The sequence below is a fragment of the Cygnus atratus genome, chromosome Z (genome assembly GCF_013377495.2).
Source record: "Cygnus atratus isolate AKBS03 ecotype Queensland, Australia chromosome Z, CAtr_DNAZoo_HiC_assembly, whole genome shotgun sequence".
NCBI lineage: Eukaryota > Metazoa > Chordata > Aves > Anseriformes > Anatidae > Cygnus > Cygnus atratus.
This window is the reverse complement of record NC_066396.1, coordinates 28,925,334-28,950,721: the sequence shown is the minus strand read 5'-3', so window position 1 is coordinate 28,950,721 and position 25,388 is coordinate 28,925,334. Positions and strand designations below refer to the sequence as shown.

General features: G+C 38.1%; 1 protein-coding gene across 4 annotated transcripts in view; it reads left to right on the top strand.

Annotated features, from left to right (window-relative positions):
• The window catches only part of LOC118257644 (histone-arginine methyltransferase CARM1-like), a 76,669-nt gene extending 55,022 nt beyond the window's left edge, over positions 1 to 21,647 (top strand). For 3 of the 4 annotated variants that reach the window (XM_035565820.2, XM_035565816.2, XM_035565814.2), the window contains 8 exons: positions 130 to 307; positions 6,574 to 6,664; positions 9,767 to 9,848; positions 11,530 to 11,615; positions 13,055 to 13,144; positions 14,855 to 14,992; positions 16,733 to 16,822; positions 21,459 to 21,647. In XM_035565820.2, coding sequence (XP_035421713.1) covers positions 130 to 307; positions 6,574 to 6,664; positions 9,767 to 9,848; positions 11,530 to 11,615; positions 13,055 to 13,144; positions 14,855 to 14,992; positions 16,733 to 16,822; positions 21,459 to 21,468 — 765 coding nt within the window. In that variant the 3' untranslated portion in view covers positions 21,469 to 21,647. Of the gene's footprint in view, positions 1 to 129; positions 308 to 6,573; positions 6,665 to 9,766; positions 9,849 to 11,529; positions 11,616 to 13,054; positions 13,145 to 14,854; positions 14,993 to 16,732; positions 16,827 to 21,458 lie in introns of those variants that run through there. The other variant, XM_035565817.2, reaches the window with a different exon arrangement.
• Positions 21,648 to 25,388: the final 3,741 nt, after the last annotated feature.

Here is a 25,388-nt window from a genome sequence, read left to right as displayed (position 1 = left end):
TGACTTTTCTTGTAATGATGCTTTCTGATCCTGCACAATACGTTTCTTTGAGTTTGCTCCCGTGAGCAAACTAAATTCTGTTAGTAAAAGGAGTCAACACTTTCTGTGTGTTTTTTGTTTTTTCTCTAGCTGTTGGTGAGAAGTAACAACCTTTCTAACAAGATCACAATCCTGCCAGGAAAAATTGAGGAGATCTCCCTGCCTGAGAGTGTTGACGTGGTAATTTCTGAACCAATGGGTTATATGCTGTTCAATGAAAGGATGTTGGAAAGTTACCTCCATTCCAAGAAATGGCTGAAGTCAAATGGTGAGTGTGTCACCACAGTTACCCCACTGCATATAGAAAGGAAAATAAAAAGTTTCTGAAAGAAAAATCAAAGACCTGCATTATTAGTCCTGGATATTGATAGTCTGGTATTATACTCTGGTTCTAGCTCTACCACTAACATCTAGACAGACCAAGGGAATAAACATAATGATGCAGCTATCGTACTATGCTGTGACTTCTTGCTGTTTCACAGTCGAAATAGTTTTTGAGTATGTTGGTGTTGCACTGCCAAGTTCTTCCTGTGTTTTAATCTTAACATGAGGTTGTATATTCTACAATTGTATCTCTGTTGCAACATATAACAATAGATGATGGCACACTAACCTCATATGCCACACAGCGGAATGTGGATGAGAGCAGAATGGTCAAATAGGATGAGCTTTTTAGTGGAAAATTATTATATTTTGCTTGGGAAAACTGATATTCAAATTGTTTTGAAATCCTTTCACTGGGCTTCTCCCAGATACGTTATTCTCATACTCATATCTTACCTTTTCAGAGACATATCAGAGATTCATAGCATTTGGTACTCTTTATTTCATTTCTCCTGTGTTTGGAGGAGTTTTGAAGGGAATCTAGGAGTTCCAGGGCCTCGTGGGAATCTTCTATGTAAGGCGAATCTGAGCATCCATTTGCTGAATGATAAATCCGTGTGAATTGCTGAAAATTAACTATGAAGTCTCTCTTTAAAAGACTTCTTTTGATCTTTCTCAAGTAAAATTATTAGTGCAGAAATTCGTGAAGCATGGAGTGAATCTGTACATCAAGGCAGAGAGCTACTGTTTTTGCTGTTGTTTCAAACTTGCAAATCACATTCAGGTAGTATTTTTCAAAAGTCAGCCACTGATTTTAAGTCTCCTATTTACATTCTTAGGACTTGGTTTCCAAAGAGGGCTTCTGAAAATTGATCTGTAGGCATCTCATTTTCAGCTAAAAATATGAGTGAATGCATATGAAGATTTCCATATTTTCCAAACTTCCCGGTTACTCTCTTGTGCAGTGGGAATGAATCACCTTACATAGTGATTATTAAACTTAATGATTGTCTAAGAAGTGAGCTGAAATCCTGACATTTTGTTTAAGTTGCAAATATTTAGTTATTCCAAACAGTTAAGTTTGTAAACTTTCTATCCTACATTTTCATCTGCAAACTTGTTAATTTTCTCCCTATGACCAGTTTTAAAAATCTTTTTTGTGAGTGGGTGTTGTTCTTTATTTGAATTCCTGTGGTCTCTTCCTATATGTACTGAATACAGAAAAGCTGTTTCCTTTTCGCTACCCTCCTTTACTTGTCCTCCCCTTCAGGTATTCATCATGTTTTGTACCAGGTAAACAAGCAGCTGAAGAAGTATGTTCAAATGTAGTTCACAACCACACTTATAGAAGCTATAAGATGCTTAGAATACACTGTAGAATACAAGGGCTTCTATTAAAGCTGCTAGTTAGTCTGAAGCACTGTCCACTGAAAATAATGGAAAATAGTTCCTGTGGTTTTCTGAGCCATTTGAATTTGAGTTCACAATAAAAATGAATTCTTGCAGACCGATAGATCAGGATTTAACTCCCTGCTCTGTAAATAATTTGCCACACTGTAAATAAAATTCTCCATTCCTCAATTTCATTAACTGGAGGGAAAAAAGAAAAAAAAAAAAAAGAAAAAAAGAGGATATATTTTTATGATTGTAGGATTTTTATTTATGTATAATATTTATTCCTAAGTGCTATGAGTTTCCTGGATAAAGGCTTAAGAGTGACATATACATTACCATCTCAGTCATTAACAGCAGTTCTGATCTCGACAAAAAACATACCCAGCAATTTAGAATCATAGAATAGAATCATGGAATCATTTAGGATGGAAAAGAGCTCTAAGATCATCAAGTCTAACTGTTAACCTAGCACTGTCTAGTCTACCACTAAACCATGTCCCAAAGCAACACATCTGCACATGATTTAAATACCTCCAGTGACTCAACCACTGCCCTGGGCAGCGTGTTCCAATGTTCACAACCCTTTCAGTGAAGAAATTCTTCCAAATATCCAGCCTATGCCTCCCCTGGCACAACTGGAGGCCTTTTCCTCTTGTCCTATCACTTGTTGCTTGGGAGGAGAGACCAACCGCCATCTCACTAAAACCTCCTTTGAGTTAGTTGTAGAGAGAGATACAGTCTCCCCTGATACGTATTTCTCTAGGCTAAACAACCCCAGTTCCCTCAGCAACTCCTCAAACGACTTGTGTTCCAGACCCTTGACCACATTTGTTACCCATCTTCGGACATGCTCCAGCACGCTGCAGCATGTCCAAAGCTTTCTGTATTGAGGGGACCAAAATAGAATACAGTACTTGAGGTGTGGCCTCAGTAGAGCTGAGTACAGGGGGTTATTCAGTTCCCTGGTCATGCTGGCCACACTATTCCTTATGCAAGCCAGGATGCTGTTGGCCTTCTTGGCCAGCTGAGCACACTGCTGGCTCATATTCAGACAGCTATTGACCAATACCCCCAGGTCCCTTTCCTCTAGGAAGCTTTCTAGCCACTCTTCCCCCAGCCTATAGTGCTGCATGGGGTTGTTGTATCCCAACTGCAGGACCTGTCACTTGGCCTTGTTGAACTTCATAGAGTTGGCCTCAGCCCATTGATCCAGCCTAACCAGACCCCTCTGTAGAGCCTTCCTACCCTCAACCAGATCAACACTATGCCCTACTTGGTGTCGTCTGCAAACTTACTGAGGGTGCACTTGATCCCCTCGTCCAGATCATTGATAAAGATTTTAAAGAGAACTGGCCCCAGTACTCAGCCCTAGGGGACACCACTAGTGACTGTCTTCCAACTGGATTTAACTCCATTCACCACAACGCTTTGGGCCTGGCCACCCAGCCAATTCTTTACCCAGCAAAGCGTACACCCATCCAAGCCATAAGCAGCCAGTTTCTCCAGGAGAATGCTACAAGAAACAGTGTCAAAATCTTTACTAAAGTCTAGGTAGACAACGTCCACAGCCTTTCCCTCGTCCACTGAGCGTGTTACCTTGTCATAGAGGGAGACCAGGTTAGTCAGGCAGGACCTGACATTCATAAATCCATGCTGACTGGGCCCAGTCACCTGGTTGTCCTGTATGTGCCATTTGATGGCACTCAGGATGATCTGCTCCATAACCTTCCCCAGCATAAAAGTCAGACTGACAGACCTGTAGCTCCCTGGGTACTCCTTCCAGCCCTTTCTGTAGATGGGCTTCACACTTGCAAGCCTCCAGTCAACTGGGACTTCTCTGGATAGCCAGGACTGCTGATAAATGATGGAAAGTGGCTTGGTGAACACTTCTGCCAATTCCCTCAGTACCCTTGGGTGGATCCCATCTGGCCTTATAGACTTGTGTGCACCTAATTGGTTTAGCAGGTCACCAATAATTTCCTCTTGGATCATGGGGGCTTCAGTCTGTTACCTGTCCTTATCTTTCAGCTCAGCGGGCTTAGTACATGGAGTACTTTACTGCTAAAGACTGAGGCAAAGAAAGCCTTAAATACCTCAGCCTTTTCCTCATCCTTTGTCACTGTGTTTTCTCCCACATCCAATAGAGGATGGAGATTCTCCTTGGTCCTCCTTTTGCTGCTAATGTAATTTTAGAAGCATTTTTATTGTGTTTAATGGCATTAGCCATACTAACTTCCAGCTGGGCTTTGGCCCTACTAATTTCTGCCCTGCATAGCCTCATGACATCTTTGTAGTCCTTGTTAGTGGCCTGTCTCTTCTTCCAAAGGTCATAAACTTTCTTTTTCTTCCTGAGTTCTAGCTAAAGCTCTCTGTTCAGCCAGGCCAATCTTCTTGCTCACCAGCTCACCTTTAGGCAGATGGGAATGGCCTGCTTTTGCGCCTTTAAGATTTTGTTCTGGAAGAGTGTCCAGCCTTCCTGGACTCCATTGCCCTTCAGGACTGCCTCCCAAGGGACTTTACAAGCCACTCTCCTAAACAGGCCAAAGTTTGCCCTCTGGAAGTCCAAGGTGGCAATTCTGCTAACGTCCCTCATTACTTTTCCAAGAATTGAAAACTCTATTCATTTGTGATTGCCATGCCTAAGATGGCCTGCAGCCTTCACATCACCCACAAGTCCTTCTCTGTTCACAAGCAAGAGGTCCGGCAGAGCTCCTTCCCTACCTGGCTCACTCACCAGCTGTGTCAGGAAGTTATCTTCCACGTACTCCAGGAACCTCCTAGAATGTTTCCCCTCTGTTGTATTGTATTTCCAGCAGACATCTGGTAAGTTGAAGTCCTCCATGAGAACAAGGGCTGGCTATTATCAGACTTTCTCTGAGCCACTTATAGAATATTTTATCTGCCGCTTTATCCTCATTGGGTGGTCTATAACAGACTCCCACTGTGACATCTGCCTTGTTGGCCTTCCCCCTGATTCTTACACATAAAGACTCAACCCTATTGTCCCCATTATTAAGTTCAAGACAATCAAAATACTCCTAACATACAGGGCTACCTCACCACCTCTCCTTCCTAGCCTATCTCTTCCAAAGAGTGTAAAGCCATCCATTGCAGCACTACAGTTATGCAAATCATCCCACCATGTTTCTGTGATGGCAACTATGTCATAATTTTCCTGCTGCACAATGGCTTCTAGCTCCTCCTTTTTGCTGCCCACACTGCATGCATTGGTTTCCACTTCAGTTTGGCTAATGATCCCATCAACTTTTGGGGGGTAGAAACCCTAACTCCTATGTGACCGTTCTTAGGCACTTCTGTGATTTCTAATTCATCAGTATGTGGATACTGATGGATTAGAAAAGCTCGTGTCTTTGCTGTTGCCTTTTTCTCCATCACCTGCTTCCACTGGGATGGCAGACAGGGGGACCTTGGTAGCACACCATCCCACAACCATTGGCATACTGTCCCCAGGCTTATATTTAGTGAGCCTGTTTTTATCCCTTTCCCTGTGGCAATGAACGCACAGACTCCGATGCAAGTTTCAAGCAAAGGAAAAGAGTTTTTTTATTGTCTCTACTTCTGCTCTTTTATATCCGTCCGGAGATAGCACAATACCATGGAAACCTCCTAGCAACAGAATACAGCCTACATGCACTTTGTTACTTTCTCGCTGCCCAAGGTTAAGCAATCTCACGGTAGCACTTATATTACAAAAACAGTATTTCGGTGCTTTCCCAAGTTTCTCTTAATTGCCATGTTCCTAGGGCTTTCTGCCTACCAAAGCAGTAAGACTTTGGTGGCTGTCCAAGTTCACATATGCCTCTGGCCCCGCATTTCCCCCTTCAAATCTAGTTTAAAGCTTTCAGTGAGCCCTGCTAACTCCTTTTCCCTCTTCGAGACAGGTATACCCTGTCTGTTACAAGTAGGGCTGCTATTGTGTGAAACAACCCATGATCAAAAAAACCCAAAGATCTGCTGGTGACACCAGGCTTGGAGCCAGGTATTCACCTGGCGGCTCTTCCTCTTTCTCCCCTCCTCATTCCCTGCAACTGGAGGGTTAGGGTAGAACACTACTTGTGCTCCTGATCCCTTAACCAGTTGTCCCAAGGCCCTGAAGTCTCTCTTGATTGCCCTTGGACTTGTTGGAATTTCATTGCTGTCTATCTGAAAAATCAATAATGGATAATAATCTGAGGGTAGCACCAGGGTAGGAAGGCTTCTCCTCACATCTCTAACCTAGGCCCCATGGAGGCAGCAGACTTCCGTTTGAAGTGGGTCAGGTCTGCATGTTAGGCCTCTTGTTTTATTCGGAAGGGAGTCTGCTATGATAATGACCCATCTGTTTTTCTTTGTGTAAGCTGTTTTGAGGCAGAGCATAGGCCGACAACCTTGATGATGCCTCCAAGCCAGATGAAGGACCATCCTCAATTTAATTTGAGATCAGGTCTGAACTATAATGAAAGTTCCTCACACAAATATTGTATTTATTGAGTAAGCAAAAAAAGCCACTATAATTCCTCTAGAGAACATTGAGAAGGTATTTAATAGCTAGCATTTTGCTTCATTTGAAGGGAACTAAAATATTCAAATAATTAATATAGGACCATAAATTATGAAGACATTATGAAGTATTGTTTTTTTGTTTGTTTGTTTGTTTTACTTAATGCTTTAACATATTCATATATCAGTAATCCCTATGCTAATAAAACTAAATGTTAAGATACTTGAACTGGTGGTTTTAAGTAGTTAAGACATTCCTATAGAGTTGCCTGTGGGACTATGCCTTGCTACTTTATATTGTCTTTTGTTTACTAGGAATGATGTTTCCAACATTTAGTGAAATTCATTTCGCTCCTTTTTGTGATGAGCAGCTGTACATGGAACACTACTCCAGAGCCAATTTTTGGTAATGATTATTTATGTTATTTTATTTGTTTATCACCCAGGGTTCAGTAGAGGTTAAAAATTCAATCAGTTATTTGATTCAGCCTAGAGGGGTGCATAGTATCTGTCAGTACTGGAAGAGAATACTTTTATATTTTCCTTCATTACTTCTCCAGACTAGAGCCGTACTGTTTATTGTGCAAACCTGGAAGATCTCTCAGGAAGTGCTAGAGCTGGCTGGAAGAAAAAAAAGAAGTTAACTCTGTGGAGCATCTGTTGTGAGAAATAGTTGTCTGTAAATCAGTTGGTGGTATTTCCTTTGCTATACCAGAGTACAGTATGCTGTAGATGGTGATTATTTTATTTCTTCAAGTCCCAGCTGTTTGTGCATGGCAACAACTCCTTGGGTGTCATCACAGAGAACAAATATTAACTCCTGTGTCCTGAACAATTTCCAGTTTGGTAGTTACTTCGTCCACCAGAATTTTTCTTTCAGCTTCAACTAGCAGTTGCACTCTTTTTGCCTTGAAATGTCCCACTGCAACTCTCGACTGTTGAGCTGTTGCTGTGCTGTATATAGGGGGAAACATTAGCAGTGATATTCTTATGAGGAAAAAATAACATTTCAGCAAAAGTCCAGTTGCTTTCTAAGCATCTCCAGTATTCTGCGTTTAATCAGATGAATTATATGTCAACTACTGCAAGGCTTTCTGAGAAAGGTGGAAAACAGATCACTCAAGTCTTCCCTAGTAACTACTTTCTCTTCACACCAACAATGTTTTTATCATTATTATCACAAGCTGTAGTAATACTTCGTAATTGTGAGAGCAGTCAGGTTGGTATCTAAATCACAAAGTATTGCAGTCTCTCCTTCACCCATCTTTGCAGAAGGATGTCTCTCATTTTTGATAGATCTTTGTATTACCTCCGTTTGATTTTTGATGAGAATGGATCAACCAAATTAACCACAGAAGTGTGACGCAATTACCTATAGTGATACTCCTTTTATATCAGGTTCTGTTTGATATATTCCTAGTTTGTGCACTCACAATATAATTTATAGCTGTCTTGAAATGTTCCCTATGCAGAGGACTACATTATCAGTCCTTCTATCTATCCTTCTGTCATCCCCTATGGTTGTAGTTTTGGATGGATATATGCCCAGTGAGTGCTCTACAGACCAAAACATTAGTGCTTCTAATGTCTTCAATCAAATGTGGGATCAACATTTTTTGAGTAAGAGTGCAGCAGTTCTGCTTCAACACCACTCGAGGACATTCATGTTCTTAATATTAAAAAGATGGGAATCTTGATAGATCCCAAACTATAAAAGTCCTACTTCAGACAGCACTTTCTGGGCTTTCTTGGGTGTTTGAAGTGTACTGTCAGGAACTAGTTGTTGACAGGCTGTAATTTTTGTACGCTGTGAATTCCAGTCTTCAAAATACAGCCTCAATTCATTGTCCAGTTTTGTTACCCAGAACAGAAGACATATTTTTGTCTAATAAATGATTTCTTATCTAGCTAACTGCATATCCCTGTGTCTTAAAGACTGGACATGTTTCTGGAACCAACTGGATGATAATACTTGACAAAAGACTGAAAGAAATATCTGGATTTGCTGTTTGAAATTGCCTGTTGTAAAGGCACCAGGACCTTGGAAAAATCTTCAAAATAATAATGAAAAATCATAGTGTGTGATTTAATGCTAGGTGCAGCAGATAGCTGAGCCTGTTTACTGTACAAAGGAAAGGTTACATCTTTCTCATACTCTTAGAATTGTAATTATTGTAATAGTAATTATGACATAAGTAGGTTGTTGCTCTTCAGGCCTGTAGTTTGGCTTACTGTTGTGCTTTGGAGTTGTGTTTTAATTTGTATTTACATCATTCTTAGAAGTGTTATAATATATAGTCTACCATAGAAGAGCAGACTGCTATTTTTGTTGTGAAAAATCTTGCCAAGATAGAAAGATACAAAGCATAAATATACAGCAAGTGGTTACAAATAACGTGCATTTTGTCTCTTTTTCATCAGTAATAAATATGCAACTCAATTACACAGTGCAGCAAACATATGGGTAAGAGTAAAAGATCACTTGCAGTTGGTGTGAGGTGATTTCTGCTGTTGTGCTTATTTGAGTTCCTTCCTTAACAATACTTTCTCAGCTGTAGTCACCTGAGCATCTTCCATTTATGCAATTAGCACAGAACTAGTAATGTAGAATTTATCAGTCCTAAATGGGTGTTGCCAGATTGGTTTAGACTTCCTCATCCACTTTGAAAAAAGTAATGATAGCTTAGGAATTGTATGATGTTTTAACAATGAGAACAGACATTCAAGGTTTCCCTTTTTAGGTGTTTCCGAAGACTCAGAAGAAAGTTTGCCATGGTTTTATGACACTTCCATCACAAGAAATTGAGCTCTCTTGCAGTTTCCCCTTTCTATCCCATTTTGTTTATGCTATCTGGGGTTAAAGATACCTGTTAAAATTTTCAGTGAGTTGATTAGACCCAGGGTCTGGGATGATTTCTGCAGACATGTATATTTTAATTTCAAAATTCATACTGGGAGCAGCCTGTACGTACATTAAATGAACATTTGCAAAAATTTGTAAGATAAAAATAGGGTTTTGTTTGTTTGTTTGTTTCCTCTTTTCAGTTGATATACGATGACCTTTAATTTCCCCTTTCATATCAATAAAAAGCAACGGACCTGTAATATAGGCAAACTGAGCACCACTTTTATCTGCATGAGGTCCACCCCCATTTCTGGAATAGATCAAGTTTGCAAAAGTAGTTTAAGACTGCCTCAGTCTAATCCCTGTTCTTTGCTTTCCATGTGTTTTTTTTTTGTGTGTTTTTTTTCAGAAATGAAGTGTGAAATGTCTACATAATGTCCGCTTGAGGGGGTCAGGTCACCGAACTGTGCTGGCTAGAAGGCCTGTATCATAGGGAATGTAAACTGAGGAGGGCTGCTATTTTGTCTCTTGGCAAAATGGAAAAAGGGAAAGATGTGGCCAGCTGTAGTTCACCTGCTGTTTACAGTTACTCTTCCTGGGTCTGCTTGGAGCCCAGAAAACCATTTTTCCACTAAAAATTTAAAAATGTGTTACTGTTTCTAGGTACCAAGAGTGCTTTTATGGGGTCAATTTGTCCAGTCTGCGCAGTGCAGCTGTGGATGAGTATTTCAGACAACCTATAGTGGTAGGTTTGTTTGTCTGGGGGTTACTTTTTACATTTTTCCCTCTCTTATTCCTACCTTATTCTCTCCACAAAATCCTATATGTACCATAGACTCGCTGTTTAACAGAGCTCTGTGGCTGCTGAATAGAGAGCCAGCAACACACTCTGTGAGAACTGTGAACAGAGCTGCTGCCAGAGGTTAACAACTATATGTGATATTCCTGGTTTTGCTGTAAGTAACAGATGTCTATGCATGCATTAGGGAACCACAGCATGTGAACACATCTGTTTTCCTAACATGCAACTAGCTTCCCTCAGTTTTCATTCTCTTAAACAAGTAACTTGACCTTGGATTTTCCCTTCCTTTCTCTGATCCACAAATTAAAGCAAAATGGAAAGCGTCCAAACAAACACATTTCTGCATTATGAAACAACCTTTTAAAATATTTAAATATACTTTCTTCATGGGTAACTTGTATCTAGCCCCTGCCACTCTCTTTCTTTGAGCTCTTTGGAAAAAAAAAAAAAACCACGAAGCAAAACAGTTACCCCACCACCACAGCCCAGTTTAATGCTTTAGTATAGGCACAATGTAAAGTTCTGCTCTCAGAAATCTGACTGCAGCAAATTTGGGCTGGATTTATGCTAACTAGTTTAAATAATGATAGAGGTATAGCTGCTGTTGCATGGAGTAATCTGGAAAGACCATCAGACTACTGCTGCCACCTTTTGCACTCTCTTGCTTTTACTATGTGAAATAAGAAAACTCTCTCATTTGTATTCATAGATTTCAGCCATATTTTTGATTATAGCATGGTCATCTCAGTGCTGGTTCTTTGGCTTTCAATTAGAGAATGGAGTAATCTGTAGAATTGAAGTACGTATTTCCATCCCATATGAATTGATGATTGGCTTTTGGCATTTTCTTCCCTTGGAGATCATAAAGTTACGTATCAATAAAAGCCACGTTAAATTGTTTTTTCTTTTAAAAATTCATGTATCTCTTTGATTTCCTCTTATTCTATAGATATATTTCAATTCTCATTCAGGAGGATGTGATATAAGCATTTATGTTAAGGCTTTGCTTTACTTGTCAAAGTGGTTGTGAACAGTAATGGATTAGGGTTAGTGCATGTGACTGAAGAAAGAAAAATGTAGGGAAATATTCCATTTGCTGACTGTCTGCTCTTAACATGTTTCTAGAAGGCAGTCTGCATTAATTTTGCTTCCTATATTTCACGATTTAATTTTCAAGTCTTTTCATAGTCTCTTAGTTGGGTTTATCCAACTGTGCAGTGCATAAGAGCACATCAAAATGTGTGCCTTAATAAAATAAAAAATAAGAACAAAAAAATCACAGCATTTTTTAGAAGTTATCAAAGCAATGTGGGGACAGATTTTTGTTTGTTTGTTTGTTTTTGTTTCTGGCTTAATAAAACATTCTTTGCTATCAAATAGCTAACATAAGATATCAAGTGTATTAAATTCTGATGATGATGGAGAATTTTCATATCTAACAGTGTTTTCAGGGCCATTAAAAATAAAAATTAAAAAAAAAAGAAACATTTAAAATGAGTTTATTGGGGTTAAGTTTGATTTGTGTCTTCTTCCCATTTTGTTTAACAGATAACAAGTATATATGCTGACAAAACTGAATGGTAATACATACTACCTTTTCCTCCTCTCCTCTCTCCCCCATTAGGATACTTTTGACATGAGAATTCTGATGGCCCAGACAGTGAAGTACACCATTAACTTCACAGAAGCTGCCGAGGAAGATTTGCATCGGTTAGCAGACACCAGCAACCTACTCTTTTTTTCCTTTTTGTGATTGGCTTTTGATGGTTAATGATGGGAGACAGAGAAAGTTTTGATTAGCAGTGGGTGTGGAGCAGGGAAGGTGGCATGCCAGGATGGTTAGTACGCCTCTAGTAATGTACCAGAACATTCGTCTGCAGGATGGTTTGTCTACTGTTAGCAGAGAAGTCTGTGAGCCTGTGAAACAGTAAAGAAGTTTAGAAGATTCTTATTGAAAGGGATAAACTGGACTCTAGAAGTCAGTTTGCTGCCAAGCTGTGTCTGTTAGGATACATTTGAATCTTTAAATCTAGTGGCAAGGTAGTTGTTTTTCCAGCCGGACATCCTAAAAGACCTCAAATGTGCTGGGTAAGATGGTGTCATCACAAACCACTTTGCTGAGCTCTTGTGTATCTGTTTGCTGTTGGTTTTGGTTTGTTTGTTTGCATGTTTTTGTTTTTTGTTTACAACATTTCTTGTGTAAGAGGGGCCAGTTGCACCTCTTTTCTTCTCTCCAGAAATCCTTCAAATCTTTACTTGGAAGGTCTTATATTTGCACTTACCTACATTCCTTGTGTCCCAGAGTTATAGAGAGAAATTGGTACCTGGTCCTTTGTACCTTAGAGAAATAAAATGTATCTTATGGGAGAACTTGAGGGAGTACCACAAGTACTTGCAAGACATTGTCATCACAGGAAGATATCACAGACTGTCTTTGAAGCTCTGAACTGCTTATTTTTCAACATGACTCCTAACTAATTGCATGGTCTAGTGAGGGAGAGGAATTGTGAGAGGGGGAGACAGCTGGAGATCTGCTTTCCAGTTTCAGCTGGCTAGTGTTGACTTATTTCAGTCATTCTCAGGAGGACTAATATGTTCTACCTGAATGCTAGTTTTATATGTTTCTGCAACAGTGGGTGAGATTTGGGTAAAACTGCATAGCCAGTAATACTTCTTTTGGAAGTGAAAATGTTCCAGCTCTTGCTTGGGTAGCTCAATTTTTAGCTTTTGATTCCAGTAGTAGAGCTGTTTGTTAAATTTGTAGTGGAGCATTTTACTGTTCAAAATTAAATCCAAATACCTCACTGGGAATAAGAATTTTTCCATTGGAAAGACCGAACTGCTGTATTTGTAACATCCTGCAGTGATGTAACAAATGATGCAGTAACACATACGTAGTGACATGTTTGATTCTATGACCAAATAAGGCCAAATCAGTGCCGTTGGTGAGTTCTATCGATATAGAGAAAAAGAACTTTTTTTTAATATATGGAAAATTGAGGCATAAACTGATTAAGAATGGAAATACATAAATTAATATAGGGTAGGTTTCACTAATATATTTCTGATGGATTTTTGTTTCCACTACTGTTTTTTTGGAAATTACTTTTGCAGCATTTTGATTTTCATTTTATTTTTTCCTCCTATAGGGTGGAAATCCCTTTTGTTTTCCAAATGATGCAGTCTGGACTAATACATGGCCTGGCCTTCTGGTTTGATGTGGCATTTGTAGGGTCACTGTGAGTACTTCTTTCATACAATGTGTGCCAGAATTAGAAATATATCTGTTGCAGAGCTGGTTTATAATGTAATTATCCATGCCCATTGTTATTTTAAAATAATGCCTTCTAGAGGTAACAAGAAATATGGTAACTGAGCAGCAAACTCAGATGGTAGTGATTTTGTTGAGGGTCAAGATGCTTATGTTTATACTGTTCCACAAGGTACTGTTTCTTCATAATATTATATACTTTTACATTTTACATTTTAAGTGAAGAAGCAGCATTCAAATATGAGGTGGATTTTCTTATTTGTGCTGGTCTTGTTTGTGGGCAAAAATGAGAGCTGATTGAAAGTTGCAATTGACAGAATGGAAATGGAGAAAATTTCACCAGGCTTGGGAAAAATTTTCATTGCAGCACCAGGTACTTATTTCAAAATGGGGACAACTCGTATAGGAAGTAGGGGAAAATTAGCTAAACTTAGGTAGTCAGTATATAGATTTCTGTTAACTATATTTAGCTTTTGGATAAGATTTATTGATTTTCCAGTTAAATAGGTCTAGTTTTAGATGAGGCAAATTTTTTCAAAATATTTTAAAATGCACTTTTATTTATTTGTGTAGATAAGTGCCCTTTATTAGCCTTTGAAATAAAGTTTTACAAGAATTCAGAATAGTATATCCATTAAAAGAGAAAAATGATATGGCATTTATATATATTTTAACAACTGATAGTAAAAGTTTTAATCCTGAAAGAAGCTTTAGAAACTCCACATGATGTAAAACAATAGACAAAATTGCAGACTTACAGGAACTAACTGAAATCCTCAGCTGAGAAGGCCTCAATTTTGCAGTAGAAAATTGATTAAACAGCACCTCTTTCATGTTGCTAGAACTCTAGAAGTTCTTTGCCTTAGCATGTGAAATCTCAGTGGATCAGACTCACAACACTAGGACCTGTGTTATGCTTTTCTATATACCTACAACCCCTTTCAGGAAAATTGTTGTAATATGCTTTCCAAGAGAAAACTAGATACAGAAGCTTCTTGGGCAGTGTTTTTAAGGATAAAACTAGCATTGCAAAGAATTCTATTGCCATGTTCAGGAGCAACCTTTCTTTCCTGTAATTTCTTAGAGAGTAGATTTCTATTAGGAAATCTACTACAGGAATCGCCACCTCAGAGGGTGGCAAGGCACTGGAACAGGTTGCCCAGCGAAGCTGTGGATGCCCCCTCCCTGGAACTGTTTAAGGCCACTTTGGATGGGGCTTTGAGCAACCTGGTCCAGTGGAATGTGTCCCTGCCCACGTCAGGGGGGCTGGAACTAGATGATCTTTAATTGAAATCCTTTCAACCCAAACCATTCCAAGATTCTACGATCTAAGTGGTGAAATGGGAGAGAAATCAATATTTCCTGTCCTGGGAGCATAGAAAGAAGAGAGAATAGGAGTCTGAAGAGTCTCTTTTTTTAATCTGCATAATTGGTCCCCAGGTCTTGTGTTGATGTGCACAGCATGAGCCAAGAAAGAAATTAAGGCCTAAAGTATCAATTTCCAGACAAATTCTTCACTATTTCCTCACTACGGAGTGATTCCATAGAATTACTTGCCCCATTGACTGTAATAGAGTTTAAACTTCATTATGAGCAGTTATGAAAAGCCACATACATATAATCATTTCTGAAAGAAGATTGGAGAGTCATTCTACATAGTTCCTCTCTTCTGTTTTAGGGTAACTGTTTGGTTGTCAACTGCACCAACAGAACCTCTCACTCACTGGTATCAGGTACGCTGCCTTCTTCAGACGCCCCTCTTTGCTAAAGAAGGGGAAACTCTCTCAGGCACTGTCTTGTTTGTTGCAAATAAACGGTAAGTGTAAAAGTTTCCTAAGCAGATTTTGAGTGTTAGAGATACACAAACAATAACAGTTAATTTTCAGCATGCTTGTACCCATGTTTATTATAAATCCAACTGATAAATCCACATAAGCACTGTTGGCCTTGCAAGACTCTACTCACCTAAAGGTCTCATGTGTAATGTTCTTTCTCACATAATTCCTCCACAAACACCCGTGAAATCCTGCCATCCCTCACAATGCTACCTATAACTTTTGGCAGCTCTCTTATCACACACAACAGTTTTCTTAGGTCATGTCCAATCATTTTTCGCACCTTTTTTTCAGTTACTGTAATGTCTAAGTCATCAGCCTAGTTGCTTGCCTGAAGTCCTAACATCCCTCAGCTCCCACCAAGTTCCATGCAGAGATAAGAAGAAGTGGGGTTGATTCCCAATCCACTACATTTTGTAATTCTGAGGAGAAAAAAAAAATCCTGTAGACAAGCTGCGCTCTTTAATAGTGCTTTCACATGCTCTTAGTCCTTCCACTGAGGCTAATGACAATGACTGCTTTTGGAAGGGCATATTTCCTCACCAGAGTGCTTTTCTTCTGCTTCTGCTATCAATCACATTTGGAAACTCCACTCAAATACTTTGCTTTGGAAATTATTGTCAAGAGACTGGACCACACAAGTTGCAGCCTGGTTTGCTTACGTATATATGTGGGTTTAATAGAAAACAAACCAAAACCTTCTCTATATAGGAAGGTGAATCCCCTTCCCTGCCTCTGCCGCCCTCCCTCTCCCCCCCCCCCCCCCCCCAAAAAAAAGGGGGGGGGCAGAGGTGAGGAAGGGGGGAGGTAAAGAAGGAAATACTCAAAGGCTCTTCAGTCATACAAGCAACTAATGCTTTATGTGACATTTGGCAAATGCCAACATCTGGTTAGGAACTCCTCATGGAGCCAATAACAAATACAGGTCTTCATAGGTTTCTTTCAAAAGTAAATTATTCAGTATTTAAATATACAAAAGAAGCACTGTATGCCACAAAATGATCACACAGCTACTGCTGTAAACATGTCAATATGTAAGGCATATCTACAATTGAGCATGGCTCAGAGACACCTGCACTACTGACCTTGCTAGATTTAGAATGAGCAGTTAAACCAAGTTTTCACACAGAGCTAAAACCCGCTACAAAGCTAATTTGTTTCTAGAATCAAGATATCACCTTTATGTAATTCTGCACTTGCAGTTCTGTGTTAGAGAAGCTTTGGCCAGCTTCAGCCTTTTTGTATGTTCTCCATTGTTCTGTCAGTCCTGTTTACATTTCAGGAATTTGGTTTCTTGCAAAAAGGTATGTGAAGAATATCTTTTCAGATGAAACCTGGGATTACAAAAAGACTGAACCTAATGGTGTTTGGCCAATAAGATATTTTTGATCATGACGACGTACTCAGCTATGTAGAAATTTATAGTATTTCTGTTTGAGAGAGAGAAAAAGATCTTTCACTACTGAATACCATAATGTAAAATGATGATGTTTTTTCAGATGCAAACACTAAATATCAGTTACGCGTCTTATAAATTATTCTTCTTTAGATATGGTTAAAAAATCATGCCCTGGCACTGATAAATAAATTCTGTTTGATTGTAATACTAAATGGTAATTATTCAGATAGTGACTACACTAATATTTTTCACACAAGATATTACAATTTTAACTATAATTTAGTTCCATTATCTCCTTTTTATACTGTTATTTCTGATGCAGACAAAGTTATGATATTCAGATTGTGGCTATGGTGGACCAGACAGGATTTAAATCTGGTAACACTCTTGATTTGAAGAATCCATTTTTTAGGTAAGAAATGCTTTTGACTAAAATACAACACTGTATTTAATGAATCAAAGTAGAGTGGTCAGGTCTTGTATGACAGAAAGCAAAATACACCTACTATAGAAAAAAAGGTTTTGAACTTGTGATTTATTTAATTTCTACAGGTGTGAGTGTATTTTTGTTTGGTATTAGCAGTAATTATTTATATCAATCATTATTCTATTTAGGCTGCATAGCAAATAGAAGAAGAATAAATATATTTAAGATCTGTATTGATTTACTGCTGTGACAAAATAGTGGATATGTATTTATTCGAACTAATGTATAAGATTTTAAATCTTTTGCTATTTCCTGTTGTGTGATTTGCATTACTGGGACTCTAAAGGAATCAGCAGTATGCTGCAAAGCACAACGCTAAGTACAGATATCAATACTACTCTTGGACATGAAGGACCTGTCTTTTATATATTAAACATGTGGAGAGGAAAAAAACGCACCTCCTGCAATTTTTTTCCAATAGAGCAGGGATCTTCATTAGAGGTTGCTAAACCACTGTATTTTTTGGGGAAAACCAAACAAACAAACAAACAAAGCTATTAATTACAGATCAAAACAAGTAGGAGGAAGGAACCATAAATTCTTCCAAAAGAAAAAAAAATGATTTGTGAGAAAAATATTGATCAAATATATAAACATGCCTTATAAAAAAGATTGTTCATTAAATACATGCAATAATTATAAGTGAAATTGTGTACTGGAATTTCCTCAGATTTACCCTGTGACATGGACAGTATCTAGTTTGCTTAGGCTTATGGTTTGCTTAATATAGGTTTCAGATCTAAAAGCTTTTTGTGGGGATGAGAATAAATAAGCTAACCAGTCTTCTAAAATTGCCATACATACTCTGCAGCCATTGCGTAGTCATTTTATTGTCTTTGAAGAGTCATTCACAAGTCTACTCATTTAGAAGCAAAAGAAGTTTTTGTTGAGAGCTTTTAATTTACATTAACGGTAGAAATCACTTCCAGTATACTAATACTTGATTGAAAGAGAATGGGGGAAAACAGTGAAGATATATGTTACACAGAATTAAGTTATATGAAGTTGTATTCTAATTGGAAAATTAAATTTAAGAATGTTAGTGTGTGATTTTGTGGTTGCTAGTCAATTAACCATATTCAGTTCAACAGTTCAGACTGCTTTTCTTGTATATAATATTAATTCTTAGAGCGCTTCATTGTGGAATTCTGCTGTAACACACTAACTTTACTTAACAGGTTTCCCCTGTGAGTCTTCATTATAGTTTTGTTTGCTTGTTTGTTTATTGATCCTTCTTCGTTTTGTCCCTGCCTTCCCATAGCTGAGTTTTTCAGCTGAAGAGTTGAAAAAGCAGTGACAAAGAAGACTTCCCAAAAGAAAAGTGCTTATTTATAAACATAACTTTAAAAGCATTCATAAGACTAGAACATAGCATAATATGGCATATGAAAACAGAAATGAGATTCTCACCAAGCTGAGCAACCAACAACACTGAAATCTGTCCAGTACCTAGTACACCTACTGGTCTTTGTGTAAAATTAATTGTAACTGTACGTGTATGTAATAACAACAACAATAAAAAAGTGATTAGCATGATAAGGGAATATCGTAGTTCCTTTTTTTTTTTGAAATTTAGCTTGCACTCACGATTATGACTTTTATTACATTTATGACATTTACAACTTTATTCCAGAAGGTTCATTTGATAAAGATCAAAAAATTTGTTTGTATTTATTTTAATTTGTTTTATAGCAAGCTGACATTAGTTCATGTTTTTTTTATATTCCTAACAACATGCTAGGTTATTGAACAAAACCTACCTCGTGATGATATATATATCAGATCTGCCAGCAGTGTGTTGTGTCCATGCTTTAAACATTCAGCATATATTTCCAGAAATTTCAATGTAAGGTGTTTTTATTCTCATTCACCAGAGTAGTGTTAAATATTTCAATTTTCTCTTTATATATGGGCTTTTTAATTTGTTTCATTTTGAGCCATGAACCAGAAATCATCTTGCATATACTTTGCAAATGTTCTGAGATTCCTCCAAGCATACAGAAGTGTAATAGGACACATCTGTAAATTACTTCAGGGTAGAGTGAAGTAAAAAAGTATGATAGAATGTGAGACTTTCATTTTTTTGTATCTCTGTGAGAACTGTTATGGAAATGTATACATAATTTTACTATCACAAACATAACTGCAATGATACCTCTAGCAAAACATAATCACCTGCTAGCCCTTCACGTGCTGTTGCAAGGCTGGTCTGAATGAAAAGCCGCACCAAGGCTGACCCTTCTTTTGAGAAGTAACACACAACATTGATCAAAAGACCTTGTTAGCTAAGGACCCCTGCTGAAAGTAATTAAAAAACAGTTTAGGATTTTTTTTTTTCTTATTTTTCCAAGACAATAGCCATTTAAAGATAGTTTATTAGATTATCAAAAGTAGTCCCTAAAACTGTGGAACTTGTAAATGCAACATGAACTTCATGGCTAGAACTGTGAAGCCATTGAAGTTAGTGTCTGAATGTAATTATCTCAACTGTCCCAACAGGACATTTCCAGTAGCATTTAATACAGCAGATGACAAGTTTCCTGTATAAAAATGTAATTTGTACAATAAAAGACTGTTGTTTTTTTTTACACTCATACACATATGAATAGTATTTAATATAGTTTGTTGCATGGAATTATAACAAATTACCATTCTAACCTGTACAAGCTCTGTAATGAGATACCTGAGGCAATACCTGATTATTAGGTTTCTATCCTTTTAAATTTATTCTGTACTGTTTATTGGTTTTATTGTTTTATGACAAAAAGCAACAAATCCATGAATGTCCTAATTCAAATACCAGGCAGCTATATAGTTCAGAGTTTTCCAAAAGTTGGCAGGTTTTCCCTCAGGAAATATGACAGGAGTATATGAAATCTGAATTCAGCTTATAGATTTGTAATGCCTCCTGTTGATCTGGATGTCATTAAAAAGCATCTATATATCAAAAGATTTTTCCTTTCTGTGGGCAAAAACTTTACATTATGAATTACTTGTAGCAATCTTTTTTTTTTTTTTTTCATTTCCCTATCATCTAACATTTTCACGGAATCACAGAATTACAAAATGGTTGAGGTTGGAAGGGACTTGTGGAGATCATCTGGTCCAACCTCCCTGCTAAAGCAGGGCCACCTAGAGCTGCTTGTCCAGGACCATGTCCAAATGACTTCTGAGTATCTCCAAGACAGCTTTTGAATATCTCCAGTATCTTCTTTCCTGCTTTGAAGCTTTGGTGATTTTGAGTGTTCAGGAGCCTACCCTTAAGCTGTACAATGCACTGTTTTCAGCTTACAGAACCTTCTGGGTAGAAACATGATAATATATTTCTATTCTGTTCTGTTCTGTTCTGTTCTAAATTCTTCCTGCAGTGCCTAAAAATGGTCCAGAGAAGAGGTTCTTGGCACACTGCAAATGGAGAAGCAGAGGTGCAAATGGGTGTGTTTGCGGTGCAGAGTTCTGTGCTATCATGGCAAGAAAGACTAAAAACAACAATAAAAACACCTTTCATATTCTGGAGGAAGTGTGGAGAGAGATAATGATTTGAAAGGCAGTTCAAGGGTGTTGACACATCTTCCAAGGGATCCGAAACCATGTTTGTGATATAAAATTGGAAACCTCATGTTCAAGGGATAATACACAATTATGCAAGTCAGTCACAATTTTAAAATAATCTGAATGTAAATTTGGCTCTTGAGATCAGGCTCCTGGTAGAGACATGGACTGATAATACTGAATTTCACTATTACATATAGTGTACACAAATGGCAAATTCATTTTTCTGAATTTCCATCTTTTGGTTCTTTAATTATTTTTATCTCCATGGAATCAAAACAGAATCTAGAAAAGAGATTTTAAAAAAATAAAGTATAACCTGTATTTTAGACTACGACATGCAAATTGTCACGCATGGTGGGAAATACTTGATTTAGATTTCGCGTAAGCTTCCACAAGTTCTTCAAGGGGGAAGGAAGTACGTAGCTGACACAAACAGCCCAACTCTTTTCTATATCACTGCCTCATAGTGTGCCTGATTCAAATACCTATTTCTGTACCATTTTTGGCTCACTCAGAACAACTCCATACTAATTCTATAGCATAAGGCAAAAATAAACTAGAGTAGACTCATTTCTGTAAAGACAGTGGCCTGCACTGGTATACATGTAAGCAGAAAAAAAGGCACTGCCTTTGTAAAATAAGCTGCTGTGGATTTGGATTTTACACCCGTTGCAATGCTGCAGATATAGATGAAAAGAGTTACAATATAAATTTGAAAACACACTGTATTTACTACATACAGTAACAGCACAAAGTTTTATTCCAAGCACACATTCCAAGCACATGACTTCTCTGCCATACATTGGCTGAGTGTTGTGTTTACAATACTTCTCATTTCACAAAAGTCCATATTAAATATTAAAAAGCTGTCAATAGTTTTTTTCTTCAGAGTAAAGTAAGAAAAGCTGTATTAGAATTTATTCACTTTGTTAATTTAGCTAATTCTGTAAGGTGTCAAAGAACTGTGTATTTTATTATAACTATCTTATTCTTTCATCCATTTTAGGTATGACTAGAACATAGCATAATATGGCATATGAAAACAGAAATGAGATTCTCACCAAGCTGAGCAACCAACAACACTGAAATCTGTCCAGTACCTAGTACACCTACTGGTCTTTGTGTAAAATTAATTGTAACTGTACGTGTATGTAATAACAACAACAATAAAAAAGTGATTAGCATGATAAGGGAATATCGTAGTTCCTTTTTTTTTTTGAAATTTAGCTTGCACTCACGATTATGACTTTTATTACATTTATGACATTTACAACTTTATTCCAGAAGGTTCATTTGATAAAGATCAAAAAATTTGTTTGTATTTATTTTAATTTGTTTTATAGCAAGCTGACATTAGTTCATGTTTTTTTTATATTCCTAACAACATGCTAGGTTATTGAACAAAACCTACCTCGTGATGATATATATATCAGATCTGCCAGCAGTGTGTTGTGTCCATGCTTTAAACATTCAGCATATATTTCCAGAAATTTCAATGTAAGGTGTTTTTATTCTCATTCACCAGAGTAGTGTTAAATATTTCAATTTTCTCTTTATATATGGGCTTTTTAATTTGTTTCATTTTGAGCCATGAACCAGAAATCATCTTGCATATACTTTGCAAATGTTCTGAGATTCCTCCAAGCATACAGAAGTGTAATAGGACACATCTGTAAATTACTTCAGGGTAGAGTGAAGTAAAAAAGTATGATAGAATGTGAGACTTTCATTTTTTTGTATCTCTGTGAGAACTGTTATGGAAATGTATACATAATTTTACTATCACAAACATAACTGCAATGATACCTCTAGCAAAACATAATCACCTGCTAGCCCTTCACGTGCTGTTGCAAGGCTGGTCTGAATGAAAAGCCGCACCAAGGCTGACCCTTCTTTTGAGAAGTAACACACAACATTGATCAAAAGACCTTGTTAGCTAAGGACCCCTGCTGAAAGTAATTAAAAAACAGTTTAGGATTTTTTTTTTCTTATTTTTCCAAGACAATAGCCATTTAAAGATAGTTTATTAGATTATCAAAAGTAGTCCCTAAAACTGTGGAACTTGTAAATGCAACATGAACTTCATGGCTAGAACTGTGAAGCCATTGAAGTTAGTGTCTGAATGTAATTATCTCAACTGTCCCAACAGGACATTTCCAGTAGCATTTAATACAGCAGATGACAAGTTTCCTGTATAAAAATGTAATTTGTACAATAAAAGACTGTTGTTTTTTTTTACACTCATACACATATGAATAGTATTTAATATAGTTTGTTGCATGGAATTATAACAAATTACCATTCTAACCTGTACAAGCTCTGTAATGAGATACCTGAGGCAATACCTGATTATTAGGTTTCTATCCTTTTAAATTTATTCTGTACTGTTTATTGGTTTTATTGTTTTATGACAAAAAGCAACAAATCCATGAATGTCCTAATTCAAATACCAGGCAGCTATATAGTTCAGAGTTTTCCAAAAGTTGGCAGGTTTTCCCTCAGGAAATATGACAGGAGTATATGAAATCTGAATTCAGCTTATAGATTTGTAATGCCTCCTGTTGATCTGGATGTCATTAAAAAGCATCTATATATCAAAAGATTTTTCCTTTCTGTGGGCAAAAACTTTACATTATGAATTACTTGTAGCAATCTTTTTTTTTTTTTTTTCATTTCCCTATCATCTAACATTTTCACGGAATCACAGAATTACAAAATGGTTGAGGTTGGAAGGGACTTGTGGAGATCATCTGGTCCAACCTCCCTGCTAAAGCAGGGCCACCTAGAGCTGCTTGTCCAGGACCATGTCCAAATGACTTCTGAGTATCTCCAAGACAGCTTTTGAATATCTCCAGTATCTTCTTTCCTGCTTTGAAGCTTTGGTGATTTTGAGTGTTCAGGAGCCTACCCTTAAGCTGTACAATGCACTGTTTTCAGCTTACAGAACCTTCTGGGTAGAAACATGATAATATATTTCTATTCTGTTCTGTTCTGTTCTGTTCTAAATTCTTCCTGCAGTGCCTAAAAATGGTCCAGAGAAGAGGTTCTTGGCACACTGCAAATGGAGAAGCAGAGGTGCAAATGGGTGTGTTTGCGGTGCAGAGTTCTGTGCTATCATGGCAAGAAAGACTAAAAACAACAATAAAAACACCTTTCATATTCTGGAGGAAGTGTGGAGAGAGATAATGATTTGAAAGGCAGTTCAAGGGTGTTGACACATCTTCCAAGGGATCCGAAACCATGTTTGTGATATAAAATTGGAAACCTCATGTTCAAGGGATAATACACAATTATGCAAGTCAGTCACAATTTTAAAATAATCTGAATGTAAATTTGGCTCTTGAGATCAGGCTCCTGGTAGAGACATGGACTGATAATACTGAATTTCACTATTACATATAGTGTACACAAATGGCAAATTCATTTTTCTGAATTTCCATCTTTTGGTTCTTTAATTATTTTTATCTCCATGGAATCAAAACAGAATCTAGAAAAGAGATTTTAAAAAAAATGGACATGAGAACATCCGTACTGACTCTGAACATATCCTGGAGACCTGATTAGGTCAATAATTATCATTGGCAACTACAGGCTGTTGTAAGGTACCTGAAGAATTTTAAGGGACCAATAATTATTTTGTAAAATAGATGAATGCTTGAATGTGCATTCATCATGACTTTAAATCTCTGGTTGAAACTCAAATGTTTCACTGCTTTTTTCTCTGAGAGGTGTTCATATTATAGCAATCAAGTTGAACATAGCAATGCATTTTCTAATGCCTTAATTGATCTCACGGGTCTTAGTACTTGAAAAGAAACCACAAAAAAAAAAAAAAAAGATAAGTTGAGTGGAGACTTAAACACCTTGTTTGCATCTGTCTTTACTAGTCAGACCACTTATCTTGTGGTACTAGTCAGACCACTTACCTTGGGGTACTCAGCCTCCCGACCTGGAATTCTGGGACAAGAAGCAGAAGAAACCCCCACAGTTCAGGTGGAAACAGTTAGATACCTGCTGCTCCACCTGGACTGTCTTAAGTCCAAGAGAATTGAGTGCACCCTCAGTAAGTTTGCAGATGACACCAAGCTGGGGGGAAGTGTTGATCTGCCAGAGAGTTGGAAGGCCCCGCAGAGGGACCTGGACAGGTTGGATTGATGGCAGAGGCCAATGGGATGAGGTTCAACATGGCTAAGTGCCGGGTCCTGCACTTTGGTCACAACAACCCCATGCAGCGCTTCAGGCTTGTGGGAGAGTGGCTCAAAAGCTGTGCAGAGGAAAAGGATCTGAGGGTGCTGGCTGATGCTCACCTGAACATGAGCAGGCAGTGTGCCCAGGTGGCCAAGAAGCCAACGGCATCCTGGCTTGTATCAGGAATAGTGTAGCCAGCAGGACCAGGGAGGTGATCGTCCCCCTGTACTCAGCTCTGGTGAGGCTGCACCTTGAGTACTGTGTTCAGCTTTGGGCCCCTCAGTACAAGAAAGACATTAAGGCCCTGGAGCATGTCCAGAGAAGGGCTACAAAGCTGGTGAAGGACCTGGAACACAAGTCCTGTGAGGAGCGGCTGAGGGAGCTGGGGTTGTTTAGTCTGGAGAAGAGGAGGCTCAGGGGAGCCCTTATTGCTTTCTACAACTGCCTAAAAGGAAGTTGTAGGGAACTGGGGGTCAGCCTCCTCTCGCAGGTAACTACTGATAGGACTAGAGGGAATGGCCTCAAGTTGTGCCAGGGGAGGTTCAGGTTGGAAATGAGGAGACATTTCTTCTTAGAAAGAGCAGTCAGGCATTGGAACGGGTTGCCCAGGGAGGTGGTGGAGTCACCATCCCTGGGGGTGTTCAAGGAAAGGTTGGACATGATGCTTAGGGACATGGTTTAGTGGGTGACAGTGGTGGGGGGGACGGTTGGACCAGATGATCTTGGAGATCTTTTCCAACCTTAACGA